At 45.2% G+C, this 16,384-nt stretch overlaps 1 protein-coding gene across 1 annotated transcript in view; it reads left to right on the top strand.

Annotated features, from left to right (window-relative positions):
- The first annotated feature begins 3,906 nt into the window (after positions 1-3,906).
- The window catches only part of Dlgap5 (DLG associated protein 5), a 31,198-nt gene continuing 18,720 nt past the window's right edge, over positions 3,907-16,384 (top strand). Inside the window, exons 1-9 of the mRNA XM_029541664.1 lie at positions 3,907-3,999; positions 5,558-5,790; positions 8,205-8,398; positions 8,989-9,051; positions 10,453-10,537; positions 10,630-10,752; positions 11,976-12,046; positions 14,729-15,003; positions 16,272-16,345. Coding sequence (XP_029397524.1) covers positions 5,559-5,790; positions 8,205-8,398; positions 8,989-9,051; positions 10,453-10,537; positions 10,630-10,752; positions 11,976-12,046; positions 14,729-15,003; positions 16,272-16,345 — 1,117 coding nt within the window. The 5' untranslated portion in view covers positions 3,907-3,999; position 5,558. The remainder of the gene's footprint in view (positions 4,000-5,557; positions 5,791-8,204; positions 8,399-8,988; positions 9,052-10,452; positions 10,538-10,629; positions 10,753-11,975; positions 12,047-14,728; positions 15,004-16,271; positions 16,346-16,384) is intronic.

The following is a 16,384-nucleotide window of genomic DNA, read 5'->3' as shown; positions in this document are numbered from 1 at the left end:
TCATTTCTCTACAATCCAGGGCATGGGGAGGGGAGTCAAGAGGGTCGTAGAGGCAGAGAAAGGGAGGGGGGGAGAGAGAGAGAGAGAGAGAGAGATTGAGAGAGAGAGAGAGAGAGAGAGAGAGAGAGAGAGAGCGAGAGCAGCGAGAGAGCAGCCATGAGCATGTGGAGAGAGAGGGGGTAAAGGAAGCAGAGAAAGAGCAAGAGAGGAACAAAAGACCAAGAGAATGAGGTGGGGGCAAGCAACCCCTTTTATAGTGAGTCAGACATACCTGGCTGTTGCCAGGTAACTGTGGGGCGGGGCTTAGACAGAATGCTAACAAGAGCCACATGGCCAAAGCTGTCAAGTTCTACTGCTAGCTGGGTCTTTAAGATTGTCCCCTTGTTCTATTACATTTTACTCAAAGATATGCATGCCTCTCTCTCCTGGGATTAAAAGTACGTCTGTATTCCAATTGGATCACACAGACCTACAAGATCTTTGGATATAATCCTTTGCCAGAGCAGCCATGTTGCTGGACTAAAGTTCCTCCATACAAATATGTTCATTTAGTCATGCAAACATTCCCTATAATTCTATGCTAATACAGAAGCTAAGCAGACATGTCACCAAGCTGAGTACTTGGGCAGGACACGCTACAGGCTCCCACTGGGGAATTTGCTCTGGGAAGTATGCTCTGGGAGCTTTGCTGGCTCTGCCTGTGTAAGCCATGAAGTCTTTCCAGGCTGGGAGGAAGGCATTAATGGCGGATAGGAAGGCCAATGAGCGCATAGGCCAGTGGCAAGCATTTACAGGAGGGCAACCAGGAATGGAAGTCTGGAGGTCGCTGAAACCCAAGCCACATGTGAGCCAATCTCAAGTCCAGGGTTATCAATGCACATGCTAGAGAGGCCACAAGATCCTAGAGACCATTTCTTTCTTTCTTTCTTTCTTTCTTTCTTTCTTTCTTTCTTTCTTTCTTTTCTTTTTCTTTTTTTTTTTTTCTTTTTTTTTAGATTTATTATATACTGTAGCTGTCTTCAGACACACCAGAAGAGGGCATCCAATCACAATGCAGATGGTTGTGAGCCACCGTGTGGTTGCTGGAATTTGAACTCAGGACCTTTGGAAGAGCAGTCAGTGCTCTTAACCGCTGAGCCATCTCTCCAGTCCCCTAGATACCATTTCTAAAGTTTCGGTTTTTCTATCATTTCATTGAGCAGTAGCTTTGTACTTTCAGGGTTTATATGTTGATGGTGGTTTACTAACATATCAGTGCCATCTTGGGGTTGGATCATTACAAAGCCGGCTTTGGGCTTGGCTTCTACCTGAGCTGCCATGTGGCTGGTGACAAATTATTTCTCCGACAGTGAAATGAGCCAATTCAAACCAGATTAGGTTATATTAAATGCAGGTTTATTGGGAAGCTGCTCTCAGTCGAGTTCACTGGCCCCCAAGGACCAGGGAAATCACTCTGAGGAGAGAGAAGCAAGTAGGGGGTGAGAAAGGGTGTGCACAGGCAGCGAGAAGAGGAGGCAAAGAAGAGAGGGAAGGGAGAGAGAGACCAAAATCTCTGGATTCTATAAGGAGGAGCCTCTAGGGGAAAGGCAGTCCAGCCCCTAGGCTGGAACATCAGGGCTGGGGGCAGGGTAAGCCAGGCAGGGACAGAGATGCTGGGGGAACCTGGGGGCCAGGTCTGCTTTGATGTGTAACATATGCACCTCAGTCCCTTGTCCTGGGGTCTGGAAACCTCACATCTGTGCCTACTGACACAGCTTGGTCCTGGGAAGCAGCTCAGGCCAGAGCTTCCTGCTGGCAAGCTCCTATCCTATAGGTATTATATTCCAAGTCACACAGATGGATTTTTTTTTTTTTTTTTAGGTTTTTCGAGACAGGGTTTCTCTGTGTAGCCCTGGCTGTCCTAGAACTCACTTTGTAGACCAGGCTGGACTCGAACTCAGAAATCCGCCTGCCTCTGCCTTCCAAGTGCTGGGATTAAAGGCGCGCGCCACCATGCCTGGGTTTTTTTTTTTTTTAAAGGATTTATTTATTTATTATATGTAAGTACACTGTAGCTGTCTTCAGACACTCCAGAAGAGGGAGTCAGATCTTGTTACGGATGTTATGAGCCGCCATGTGGTTGCTGGGATTTGAACTCGGGACCTTCGGAAGAGCAGTCGAGTGCTCTTACCCACTGAGCCATCTCACCAGCCCCCACACAGATGGATTTTAAGTTACACAAAATGTTCCCACTTGCGTTCCTACCAGTTGTGTTTTGATTGAGATAGGCTCTCACTGTCCCGGAACTCACTGTCTAGCAGACTGGCCTAGAACCCACAGACTCCAGACTGACAGGATTAAACTCATACACAGTATGGTCTCAACATCTTCCTTTTNTTTTTATTTTATTTTTTTAAAAACCTTCTTTATTGAATGTTTTAAGATTTATTTTGTTTTCTGCCTATGAGTGTTTTGCCCACAGAGGTCAGAAGGTGATGGATCTTTTAGAACTGGAGTTACAGAGAGTTTTTGTGAGCCACCACGTGAGTGCTGGGAGCTGACCCTGGGTTCTCTGCCAGGGCAAGAAAGAAAGCGCTCTCAGCGCCAAGCAACCCTCCAGCCCTCAGCCTCAGCATTTTAAAACAACAGGAACCGTATTGTCACACACTGTTACTAAGTCTATACTTAAGGTGTCAGTCTCTTAACACCTTACAAGAACAGGTTTGTTTCCTGCAAATCATGTTTCTCAACCTATGCAGAACTTGTGACGCCAAGGTGTACGCCCACCCCTTTGCCTTGTTAAGTTCCTGAACACCTGTGATGACTCCCCTTCCGTGCTGTGTTCTGGCATTTCTCTACCCCACAGGCAGCCTTGAACCCTGAGTGGCTCACTTGCCTCCTGCCCAGGTGCTAGAGGCACTAACAGTCAGTTATCTCAGACAGCTTCAACTCTGACCCAACTCTGACCCGTTCCCATAAAAGGAACCTCAAAAGCCAGTGAGGGGCTGCTCTCTGAAATCTCCACTTTGGGAGCCACAGCTGGCTGGCTGGCCAGTTCTAGATACAGCTTGCTTTAATCAGCCAGTTGTGAAATTGGTGTTTCTTTCCCCCCTCAGATCTAACATAACTATAATTATTATGTCAGTTACCTATCTTCATCTTTCTCTTTGTATGTCCCGGAGATCTCAGTGCTGCTATAGAGCTGCAGGCACATGGTCCTCTGTCCCAAGATGTTGGCAGGGAAAAGCAAAAGCCAAACTTACAAATGCTTTCCTAATTTATCTTCCCCGTGTCTACAGGATACGGATCAGTCTACAAACACAAGGTCAGCACAGCTGTCCTGGCCCAGGCACTTTTGTTTTCTTGTTATCTCGTGGGATGCATGCCTTTCGTTTATGTATTTATTAGAAATCTCAGTTGATTTCTAACGCAGACGTTAATTTTGCTGTCAGCTGAAAGCAGAAATGGAATAAGTGATCTCGTTTAACTTTACTAAAACTTTTTTTTGAACGTGGATGCTCAGCCCTTAATCCCAGCTCAGCCCTTAATCCCAGCACTCAGTGTCCGGCAGGAGCATCTCTGTGAGTTCGAGGCCAGCCTGGTCTACATTAGTGAGTTCCCAGTCATGGTGAGAACCTGTCTTAAAAACAAAAATCAAAACAAAAACACAAACAAAAACGTTTAAAAGGAAAGAAGAAAACAGGCCTGGAGAGGCAACAAGAGGACTTCCTGCGGCCCGCCCCGCCTAGCGGGTTGACCGCCTCACTCCTCGCCCTCGCCCTCCCCCTCCCAACCCTTTGCTTTCCAAACAATTTAAATGTCGCACAGAACCAACCTATCGCAAGCCTCGTTCGAGGGGAAGGGGCGGGAGCTTCCGGAAGTGTTGGCAAAAGTCCCTCCAATCAGCGGCTGGCAGCGGGAAATTTCAGTTCGGTGAAGGGTCGGTCCGGGTGTTCCTTCTGCGGATCCCGTGGAGTTTTCTGTGTTGCGACATTGTTGTGGATCCAGAAACTGCTTCAGGTGAGTGGGATCAAGAGTTCAAGGTCCTCCGGGGCTGCATACCAGCTCGAGAATGGCCTGGGCTACACGAGACCGTCTCGGAAAAAAATTTAAAAATGGCCTAGGTGAGGTGGCTCAACAGTTAGGAGCGCTTGTTGTTTTTGCAGAGTTAGCTTCCCAGCATCCCACGTAGGGCAGGCCACAGACTCCTTGTAGCTCCAGCGTCAAGAGGTCCGACACCCTCTTCTGGACGCCAGTATGCATCCACCCACACACAGAAATAAACATACGCATAAACAACAACAACAACAAGAAAAACCTTTGGGAAAAATTGGCATGAAAAATGTAGTAGATTATCCTAGAGCATTGACAGCGTATTTGGGATGAGACTACCTGACCCGTGTGCTAATAACCTCTCAAAACAGCCCATAAGTGGCAGTGGATTCTGCTTTTCCTGATTAGACGGAGAATCTTAAGATGACAGCACAGGCAGGGTAGCTGACCCGAGAGGTCCACTTGACCATCACTGTGACACAAGTCATCAGAGAGGAAGGGCCTCCGTTGAGGAAACGCCTCCGTTGAGGAAACGCCTCCATGAGGTCCGGCTGTAAGGCATTTTCTCAATTAGTGATTAGTGGGGGAGGGCCCAGCACATCTTGGGTGGGAGCCGTCCCTGGGCTGGCCTTCCTTGGTTCTGTAAGAAAATGGAGCAAGCCAGTAAGAAGCATCATTCTGTGGCCTCAGCACCAGCTCCTTCCTCCAGGTTCCAGCCTTGCTTGAGTTCCAGTCCTGACTTCCTTTGCCGATGAACAGCAAAGTGGATGTGTGAGCTGGATAATCCCTTTCCTCCACAACTTGCCTTTAGGTCATGGTGTCTCGTCACAGCAACTGACAGCCTGTCTAAGACAACCATGTTAACAAGTTTTGCTTAAACTCTTTCTCTAGTAGTTGTGTTTGACACACACTCTCTATCTCTCTTTCTCTCCCTTTTTACTTTTGGCAGGGAGTAGATTAAAGCCAGGTTTCACATAGCTCCCACCAGCCTCCTTTGGAGCTGAGACTGAGCAGGCCCTCTGGTTTTGGTTTTCCGACTGTGGTCGCGCTATATTTAACAGGCCAGCTTTAGCCAAGTATTAAAGTCAGGGGAGTGTGTTCATCACAGTAGGGTGATGCTGGGAGGAAGGGTCTAGGTGGGTTCCAGACCATACTTACTTCCTACTCGTGACCCCCAAATAGGCTGTGGTACTGCAGCTGTGATGGCTTTTCTACTTTCATATCTACTTATTTTTTTCCACTGTGAGTTTTGATATTTTCATTCCAAGCGAGTGCAGAGTGGTGTAGGCTGAAGTCTTGATTGTTTTTATTAGTTGATTTATCTCTTTGAGAGAGTGTCTTACTCTGTAGTCCAGGCTATCCAAAGCTCGCATGATTTGCTCGCTTGAGCCTCCCGAGTATTGATTGGTACTTTAGGGGTGAGCCACCCGCCACAGCCTGACCTCCTGAGATTTTTTTTTTTTTTTTTTAAATCATAAAAATGAAAATCCACTTACGTTGGTGTCCCGTTTCTCCTCTTCGGCAGGATGCCGGTATCACGTTTTGCCAGTCGGTTTCGGAAAGACTTGAGCACTGAGATGATTAGAACCAACTTGGCTCATAGAAAGTCTTTGTCTCAGAAGGAGAGCAGACACAGGGTGTATGAGAGAAACAGACACTTCGGTTTGAAGGACGTCAACGTGCCACTGGAAGGGCGAGACCTTGGTAATATATACGAGACATCGCAAGACCTCGCTCCAGAGGCCAGCTCCAAAACAAGTAAGGGAGGGTCTTTTGTAAGTGTAAGTACTTTGGAGAGTCAAGGGGTCTGGAGAGATGGCTCAGTGGTTGAGAGTGTTCACTGTTCTTGCAGAGGACCTGGGGTCAGTTCCTAGCATGGTGGTTCATCTGTAACTCAGGTTTCAGGGCATCAGACTTCGCCAGTTCCTGCATGGGTGAAGTATACTTAATATCCCCTCAGCACACCACACGCAACACACACACACACACACACACACACACACACACACACACACACACACACACACCGGATAAATAGTAAAAGAAAAGCCTGGGAGGGAAGTTGAAGGTCTACACTGATTAAAGGAAGTGGTTCTAAATAACTCGGTGAGAACCTTTGAAATACAAAGATTTCACCATTTGCCTAGAGAAAAGAGATACTCTTAAACTTTGCCCAAAGTGGTTTGGGGCCACAGGTAAAGGGAGAACGGAGTAAACAAAAAGAAGAGTCTCAGAAAAAGATCACAACCATGAGAATAGTGTCTAGCTGGCCCGAGGACTTAGAGGGTGGAGCTGAGGAACGGCTTCCCTCTAACCCTCTAACCCGGACTCCACGGAGCCTGGCTTTGTTCTCTTTATTTCGCAAGCGTTAGAACTGAATGGCAGTAATACAGGATGAGAGTGTGTTCTTAGGGTTTTTTTTTTTCTTTTTACACTCATTCAGGGGCTGCCGAGTGGGAGCACAGGTTCTCCTGTGAGTGTGTGGAGGTCTGAGGACAACTCTGGAGTTTTGCTCCTTCTACCATTATGTTGGCTCCAGAGATCAGACTCGTGTTAGGATTGCTTAGTGAGCATATTAATCACTGCGCTCTTTTCCTGGCCCCTAGACGGTTTTTTTTTTTTTAGTTTTTTTTTTTTTTTTAGAATCCGTGTGGCATGCACACCCAGTGCATTGAACCTGCTTTTGTAACAGGTGGTATCGGGCCGAAAGCTTGTAGTCTGTACTACCAGGGCCAGCTTTCTTCCAGATTTATCATTCTAGTGACTCTGAAGAAGCGGGAGGGACAAGAACTGGACAGAACAGCTGCAGGTATTTGTGTCGTGATGTGAATAGTGTGCTAGTCTGTTTGGAGAGGGAAAACCACAGCCTGTCTAGGTCTGGAATCAAAGAGCTCTGAAAGAACCTTTTTTTTTTTTTATCATGTATATATGCATGTATGTATTTGTATGGACAAATATATAACTACAGCCTGCTTCTGGACACGTTGATGTTATGATGCCTATTAGGCATGTAGGGAGAGATGATAAAGTAATTGAGGGCTGGACATGGTGGCTCATGCCTTTAATTCCAGTCTTTAGGAGGCATAAGCAAGTTAAAGCCAGTCAGGGCTATCTAGTAAGATGTTGGCTCAAAAAAGGGGAGGGGGTGATGTGGAGGAAGGAATGGGTTCAAAAGAGAGGAAATATCATCCAGGACAGTCTTACTTCAGAGGTTGAGCTTGTGTCTAATGAAACCCTTAGATGTAAGTTCTGCCCTATAGAAAAACATGGAGGTTAGGAATAAGTGAAAAACTTGAAATAAGTAAAAAACCAAGAACCCATCGAGGGCCTAAGAGCCTAATTAATGCAAGAGCCAATCACAAAAGAGCTTACAAAATGTATGTTGGGGAGGGGGTGACGATTGCCTTCATAAAGAGAATGAAATCTGAAGAAAGGCCCACAGTATAATGCCTCTTAGTCCAAAGAGCCATAAGCTTGTGAGGGTCTAAGTCCCAGCTTTGTTACCAAGAGATACATTTGGGCCCAGGAGGTAAAGCTGTGGGGTTGTTCGGATCCTTGCAACCCCAGTAAGGAAGGCTCTCATCTTGGGCTTTGTGTGAGTGACACCGACCCCAAGAATGGCTTTGTTATTGTTTTATATACAGGGTGTTGGGGATTGGGCTCAGGACTTCACTCATGCCAGGCAACTAAGCAAGTGCCTGACCATTGAACTGTAGTCCCAACTCTCAAAAGAACCTTCTGGACTTGGAGATCGGGTCTCAATAGATAGCTCTGTCTGGCCTGGCATTGCTAATGCCAGGCTGGCCAAGAAAACCTGGATTCCTCTTGCTTCAGCCTCTCAAATGATGGATGGTAGCTATATCTCAAAAGACACACAGAATTTTTCAAGCTCATTGCATACAGGAAAAGGCAAACCTGATGGCCCTTCCTAAAGTTCTTTGATTTAGCCTAAAGTAATCAGTATATCAGTATTTCTAAAAAACTGAGCGAATGAAGTCATGCATAATATAATTTCATCATGACTAGAACTCAAAATAACAGTACTAGAGAGTTCGAAGATTAAAAGCATTTATTAGCAGATGAAGTTAGACATAGTGTGCCGTTAGAAAGTTGATGTGGTATTTTGTCTGAAATGTTTGATGGACTATTGTTTGACACCTGCCTCCCCTTAGGGTCAGTAAAAATGGTTCTGAGTGACCAACGGAAGCAGCTCCTACAGAAATACAAAGAAGAAAAACAGCTTCAAAAACTGAAAGAACAGCGAGAGAAAGCAAAACGTGGAGTGTTCAAAGTGGGTCTCTATAGGCCTGCTGCGCCCGGCTTTCTTGTCACAGACCAGAGGGGCACAAAAGCTGAGCCAGAAAAGGTCCGTTTATGATTTTAACTTGAAATAGACAAACAATTCTTTTAACTCTGGAACTAAAAAAATCGATACTTAACTTAGCAAGTATCTGAATACCATAAATTTTAAAGGATTGTACTGGCTGATTTTGTGTGTCAACTTGACACAGCTGGAGTTATCACAGAGAAAGGAGCTTCAGTTGGGGAAGTGCCTCCATGAGATCCAGCTGTGAGGCATTTTCTCAATTAGTGATCAAGGGGGAGGGCCATTGTAGGTCCTACCATCTCTGGACTGGTAGTCTTGGTTCTATAAGAGAGCAGGCTGAGCAAGCCAGGGGAAGCAAGCCAGTAAAGAACATCCCTGCATGGCCTCTGCATCAGCTCCTGCTTCCTGACCTGCTTGAGTTCCAGTCCTGACTTCCTTTGGTGATAAACAGCAGTGTGGAAGTTTAAACTGAATAAACCTTTCCTCCCCAACTTGCTTCTTGGTCATGATGTTTGTGTAGGAATAGAAACCCTGACTAAGACAAGGATAAAATTTACATGGAATAAATTTTGCCAGTGTGTTTTATGTTTGTTTGTTTGTTTAATTGGCCTTCTTTTGGCTGTTTAAAGGCTTTTCCATATACTGGACGGATTACAAGATCAAAGGCCAAAGAACATATGGAGCAGACTAAGGTATCATTGTGTATAGATAATTTCTACTGAAGGAGGCCTTGTACTTTCCCCCCTCAAAGTGTATAATTCCATTTAAAGCCTGAGACCAGGTGCAAGCATAGTGATGTATTTATCGGACTTGAAGGTATGAAGGAAGAGGACTGATGGCTTAGCGCAGTGGTGGCCAGATGCCAAGGAGGTTCTCACTCACAGCATTCTTTGCAGAACACTTCCTGTGTGACCCGTTCCAGGCTTCTGTGTCTGTGGCGAAAGCATGGAGTAGGAGTGAGATACAGTTCTGGCTTCTCTAATACACCAACAGGGGAGGCCCGGGAGAGAATAAAGTATGATACTGGGAAAGGCAGTGACTTTCCTGGAGTAAGGAACCTAAGTTTTGTTTTTAACAGATTGGAGTCACTGCCATGTTCCTGTGGCTTCTCTAGCCACTGAGCTACATACAGGACTGATCAAAATGCTGAGGCTTTATGGATCTTAGTGTGGGCCCAGGAGTAAGATTGAGGCATATATAGAATGGGAGGTTACAGTAAGCGTAGGCACTGAGTGACATTTTAATTGGAGCAGTCAAGGGAACCTTATTGAGATGCCTATATGTGGGGTGTAGTCTTAAAGGAAGTAAATGAAGCCCAGGAAAAAACTTTGTCCTTAGGAGAAATGAGGGATTTTTGCTATTGATTTTTTTCTTTTTCTCTAGCAGTATTGAGAATTAGAGAAGCCAGGATCTGTGCTTGTTAGGCCTGTTCTATACCACTGAGCACATAACTAGACCATGGTGCCCAGGGCACTGACTGCACAGCAATCCATGTGCTGAGACAGGGTGATAGCTTAAGTACGGGAGTTTGAGGCCAGCCTCACAACACAAGGCCTGATTTCCAGACAAGAAAGCCTCAATTAATGTTTTTATTAGTATTTTCAGAATTCTCCAGTGTGCATATATGGAAAACATTTTATTTTATTTATTTATTTATTTATTTATTTATTGGTTTTTTTCGAGACAGGGTTTCTCTGTATAGCCCTGGCTGTCCTGGAACTCACTCTGTAGATCAGACTGGCCTCGAACTCAGAAATCCACCTGCCCCTGCCTCCCGAGTGCTGGGATTAAAGGCATGTGCCACCACGCCCGGCTATGGAAAATATTTTTATGTTTTTTGTTTTTTGAGGCAGTGTGTCACTTTGGTTGTCTGACAGCCTGGACTTTAGACAAATCTGCCTGCCTCTTTTCCTGGGCGCTGGGACTGAAGGCGTGTGGCATCACACCTTCCTGGCTATGTTTCTGAGGCAGGCCCAGGTTCTGCTGAAACTCCCTGCTGGTTGAAGCTGGTCTTGCATTGATGAATTAATAAGTTAAAAGTGAGCTTTGGTTTATCATGCAGTTAAATGACAAAGTTTCTGATCTCTTCACAGATTGGTAGCAGGAATGTTCCTAAAGCAACCCAGTGTGACCAAAGACAAATTTCTGAAAAAAAAACATTAGACAGAGAGAAAAAAGGTAGGACTGTTAGTAACGATGATGGGGTTGGTGCTGCCCTAGGAATGACACTTGAATGGCAGACAGCATCTGATGGGATGATTTTTTCCCAGTTACGCAGCCTGTGCTGTCCACGTCAGGGAAAGGGACTGAATCAGCGGCTACTCAGAGGGCCAAGCAGATGGCCCGAACAGTGTCATCGACTACAAGAAAGCCAGTCACAAGAGCCACTAATGGTAAGAAGAGATTATTATCTGCATGAACATAATACAGTAATGCAGTTTATAAAGACCAAGAACGTCGTAAAAGGATCATGGCCCTGTGTTAATAATATAAAAAGTATTGGAAATACATGCTGAAGTATGATGTTAATGGACTCATGGGTGAGGGGCGTGTGTGTGTGTAGGCTGCAGGTCAACAGTGGACATCTTCCTCCATTACTCTTCCTTCACCTTGCTTTTGGAGGTATAGTCTCAACCTGGAGTTTGGGAGTGCAGCTAGGGACCCAGCAGTCTTGGCTTCCCTAGCACTGACTGCAGATGAATGCTGTAGCTTACGGCTTTTACAGGAGTCCTGGGACCCAAGCTCAGGTCCTTGCCTACAGTGAGCACTTTGCCAGCTGAACTACTGCACCAGGCTATTGTTGGATTCTTTCTGGCTGGCTTTTGAGATTTCGTTTTACTTTATGTGTATGACTTTTACCTCCATGTGTGTCTGTGTACATGTGACTGGTGCCCATGGTAGCCAGAAGAGGGCATCTGATCTTTTGGAACTGGAGATATAGATGGTTGTGAACCTTCATGTGGGTGCTGGGACTCAGCCTCTGGAAGAGCAGTCCCTGCTCTTAACAGGAGCCATTGCTCCAGCTCTGAGACCGGTTCCTTTGAGACAAGGGCTCACCCTGTAGCTGAGGCTAGCCTGCACTCTTGATCCTGTTGCCTCAGGCTTCCTAGGAAGTGCTGGAGTTAGAGGCATGTGCGTCCGTTTGTTTGTTTAGGTTGGTTGGTTGGTTTAGTGTTGGCAGTAAGATGTGTTTTCTCTTTTATAGTAAGTATGTGTTTGGCAATCAGAAAACAGAGAAAGGAAACAGTTTTTATTTTGAAAAGATGGAGCCAGGCGTGGTGGCGCACGCCTTTATTCCCGGCACTTGGGAGGCAGAGGCAGGTGGTTCGAGGTTCGAGGCCAGCCTGGTCTACAAAGTGAGTTCCAGGACAGCCAGGGCTACACAGAGAAACCCTGTCTCGAAAAACCAAAAAAAAAAAAAAAGAAAAAGAAAAGGTGGTTTGTATTTAACAAGAAATTTCATTTGTTTTTGTCCCTTTCTAGTGTGACTTGCAGTCATAAAAGTTGAAGACATGCATCCCTGTTTTTGTCTTCTTTCAGACTTTGCCAGATTGTATAATATGTAGCATTGACTGTCTGTTATAAAGTGGATATGCTACTTTATTTTGTGTTTTAGAGAAAGAATCAGAAAGAACGGGACCAAGTGGAAGGAGACCTGCCAAAAAAGCAGAAGGCAAGCCGGACAAGGTAGAGCACAGCTTCTGTCATTGCCCAGAGCCTCGACATCACGACGCTCCGTTCGTAAGGCTGAAGTGAAGCATGCAGGCTGCTTCCGAGGACTAACTCAGACATGCCAGAACCCGGGCACTAAGGAAGCACCCCAGGAGTTACTGACGTGGGTGCTTGGGTGCCTTGCTCTCAGGAGTTATAAGTAGAGAAAGTGCAGTCTGATTAGCAAAGGAAATGGGGACTCGTGAGTCGCACAGCAGAGAGACAGACAGGTGTGCAGGAACCAGTTGGTGGGGTGAGACGCTTGGATTCTCGTTATACCAGGGTATGGTCTGTGCTTCCAATTGGTTGCATGATGTGGGTGGGGCACGATGTGTAAGTTGAGTTTATTTTTCCATCTCTAACATGGGATTTCCTAGAACTGTTAAGAATTCAGTAAGCCGGGCTGGTGAGATGGCTCAGCGGGTAAGAGCACCCGACTGTTCTTCCGAAGGTCCGGAGTTCAAATCCCAGCAACCACATGGTGGCTCATAACCATCCATAACAAGATCTGATGCCCTCTTCTGGAGTGTCTGGAGACAACTACAGTGTACTTACATATAATAAATAAATAAATCTTAAAAAAAAAAAAAAAAGAATTCAGTAAGCCAGGGTTTCTGACAGCAGCTAGGAATGAGATCCTCAAAAAACAGGACCAGGCCTGCAAAATGGCTCAGCAGGTGAAGGTGTTCGCTGCCAAGCCTGCTGATCTTAACTTATTCCCCAGAACCCACGTGGGGGGAATGAGACCCCCAACTCCTGCAGGTTGGCCTTTGACCTCCACACATAGAAGTTTAAAAGAAAAACAAAAGGAACTGTTTTGAGTTCCTTGGCTTCTGCTATAACTTTAACCTTTTAAGGCAAGCAAAAGCTCATGCCGTAGTAAGAAACGCATCTAGAGACCCATTGAAGAGCAAGTATAAATCCTCCAAGGAGAGGAATGGAGAGTGAGTCTTTCTAAGCCAACTGGGTGTTAAAGGAAGAGTTACTAGGATTTGAGATTTGTTTCATGGGGCCAGGGATGACTCAGTGGGTGACGGTGCTTGCCGTCAAACCTGATGACCCAAGTTTGATCCCCACATCCCACAAGGTGGAAGAGGAAAACCAACATTTGGAAGTTGTGTTCTAACCTCTACCTGTGGCATGGTGTGCACTCCCCAAACACAAACACATCAGTAAAATAAATGTGTTTTTAAAAAATTATTATTCCTCTAAATGTTGTTATTAGTTTTTACTTTCACTGGCACATTGACCTTTGAGATTCTTATCCAGGGTGAAATACCTTGGTTTGAATTGAGGGCTCCTTAATAAAGTCAAACTTTTTAAAAAATGTCTAACTATCAAGTAGCAACTAAGTTACTTTGGAGGAATATGTTTTGTATCCTGTTAGTTGATCTCAACATGTCACACTGAGAACCACTTTTCTATTATTAACAACCTAAAGCGATTTTTAAGTTATTTATTTCTTTTTAATTATTTTATGTGTATGGGCATTTTGCTTGCAAATGAGACTGTACCACCCATGCGCCTGATGCCTGAGGAGCCAGAAGAGGAAGTCAGATCCCTGGAATGCAAGTTTCAGGTTGTGAGCCTCCCTGTGTGTGTGCTAGGGAATCTCTGGGTCCCGGGAAGGGCAGCCAATGCTCTTAACCACAGAGCCATTGCTCCAGCTCCCACAGCCCAAGGTCATTTTTCTACAAAGTGGTTGGTCCTCTAGAAATGAGTAGGTCAATAAATGCTAGGTTTTTCATTCTCGAAGCCTTGTAATTTGGATAAAATACATTATTTTGTTTGTTGGATTTTTCCATTTTAGTTTTTTTTTTTTTTTAAGATTTATTTATTTATTATATGTAAGTACACTGTGGCTGTCTTCAGACACTCCAGGAGAGGACGTCAGATCTTGTTACAGATGGTTGTGAGCCACCATGTGGTTGCTGGGATTTGAACTCTGGACCTTTGGAAGAGCAGTCAGGTGCTCTTACCCACTGAGCCATCTCACCAGTCCCTCCATTTTAGTTTTGACATTTTTATTTGTTATAATATCTACAGTGTATGGTTTAACAAGGACTGGCTCTGAATGATAGCCTCGGTTTAGTATAGCTAACCTTCTGATTTCAAGTGTACATTTTTTAGAGAGAGCAGGAGTTGGAGGCAGTGGTGAGCTGCCTGGCAAGCGCTGGGACTCTGCCCTGGGTCTCCACAGACCAGCAATCCCCCCTCAAGTATGGAGCCGGCTCCCAAGCCCTCCTCTATACATTTTTAAGTGTTTCCATTTTTGTCTCAAATTATGTATGTAGATGCTTTCATGGAAACTTTTCCTCTTGTGGCAAAATCCCTGACGAAAGCTGCTTAAGGGGTATGGGGTTCGTCACAGTTCAAGGGTGTAGTCCATCGTAGCTGTGGAATCTTGGGGGAGCTGGTCACATGGAAACAACAATGGCTGCCTGAGCTCAGCTCGCTCTAGCCTTTTCATTAAGGTGCCCAGGCTGGACCACTTTCGGTGTGGGCAAAAGTTGGATCGTGTTGAATTCCAGTCGACACAGCCATCACATTGTCTAACTTGCTTTTTTGCAGCTGCTCTTGTTATTTGTGTCCCTTGTTAATGGTTGGACGCATTCCTGGGAGAGGAACTCCAGCTCTGTTCTGCTTGCTTCTACCCAGGTCATTCCTTCCAAAGTTGAGTGGGACAAAAAGCGTTTGGATTCGCAGACCAGGGAGACAAGTGAAATGGATCCGAGCGGAGTCTTCCAAGAAGTGGAACGCTTGCCTGCGACAGCCCCTGCACAAGGGAAAGAAAGGAAGTCCTTTGCCCCCAAGCACTGTGTCTTCCAGCCCCCGTGTGGTCTGAAGACCTACCAGGTGGCTCCCCTGAGCCCTAGAAGTGCCAACGCTTTCCTGACACCCAGTTGTGATTGGAACCGGTTAAGACCAGAAGTGTAAGATACATTTTTTACACAGACACAAATGCTAATACACTCCTAGTAAGCACCTTCCTAAAAGGGTAGCAAATGCCTTTTTATATTTCTGGGATTTTTTCCTGCACTGTGTTTAGCTAGTAAAATATGCTAACTATAAATCATAAAAAAATTGTTGAGAAAACTTCTTCAGAAGCCCACAATAAGATTTTTGATAGTTTTGGATTTTCCGTGAATTGCCTTCATCATAAATGTGTAGGGTACAGGGTTTTTCTGTGTAGCCCTGGCCATCATGGATTTGCTTTGTAGATGGGGCACCATTGCTAGTGATTTTTGCTTTTAGTAGGTGACTTAATTATAACCTGTAGGTAATATTTACCTAACTTACTTACCGTTGGAAAGCTTTACTTTATGTGCATGGGTGTTTGGCATTTGTGTATGTAAGTGCACCACGTGTGTGCAGTGTCTGAAGAGCGTTGCTCGGGTGCTTGTGAGTGCCTGTGGGTTCTGGGAACTGAACTCAGATCTCTCCACGAGGCTGCAAGCACCTGAGCCGCTTCTCAGCCCCAGCCCTTGGTTGTTTTGTTGTTTTTGTTTTTGTTTTCCTTTTATATTTATTTTTTGTTGTTTGTTTGTTTGGTGGGGCTGAGATAACAACTCACTCTGTGGACTGAGCAGTCTTAGGAAATTATTTTATGATTTTTAATTGTGTGTGTGTGTGTGTGTGTGTGTGTGTGTGTGTGTATGTCAGTGTGTGTCAGTGCTGGTTCCTGTTGAGGCCAGAGGCATCAGGTCTCCGTAGAGCTAGAGTCAGAGGCAGTTGTGAGCCACCATGTGGTTGCTGGGAATTGAACTCAGGACCTCTGGAAGAGCAGTCAGTGTTCTTAACTGCTGAGCCATCTTTCCAGCTCCAAGAATAAGCATTTTTAAAGCTAGAAAGGTAGGCTGGCTGCTATAGGCCTATGGTCCTAGCATTGGTAAAGCTGAAGATGAGGTTTGAGTTTGAGGCCGGTCTCGGTTTCATAGCAAGATATCATGTCAAACACAAACAAAACCCCCTAAAAGGTGGCTTTTTAATCCCAGCATCCATGATACTGGACCTCTGTAGCCAACACCCCAATCCCATGCTGGGGTTAAGGGTATGTATTACCATGCCTGGATAGAAATTTATGACAAAAGCAACTCTGTGTGTTACATAATGATGCCTACTCTCAAATCCTTTAGTTACATATATGTAAACTTCATTTTTTGTCAAGTTTTGGGTTTTTTTTTTTTAATGTTATTTTTAGCACTACAACTCAAGACAAAGCAAATGAAATCTTGGTACAGCAAGAATTGGATTCGCTAACAGACTGTAGTAAAGGTATGTTAGTTTAATTAAGCTGTCACTTCTCTGGCGGAT

Source organism: Mus pahari, chromosome 8 (assembly GCF_900095145.1).
Source record: "Mus pahari chromosome 8, PAHARI_EIJ_v1.1, whole genome shotgun sequence".
Classification (NCBI taxonomy): Eukaryota; Metazoa; Chordata; class Mammalia; order Rodentia; family Muridae; genus Mus; species Mus pahari.
The sequence above is the reverse complement of the archived record's forward strand: the minus strand, read 5'-3'. Positions and strand labels throughout refer to the sequence as shown.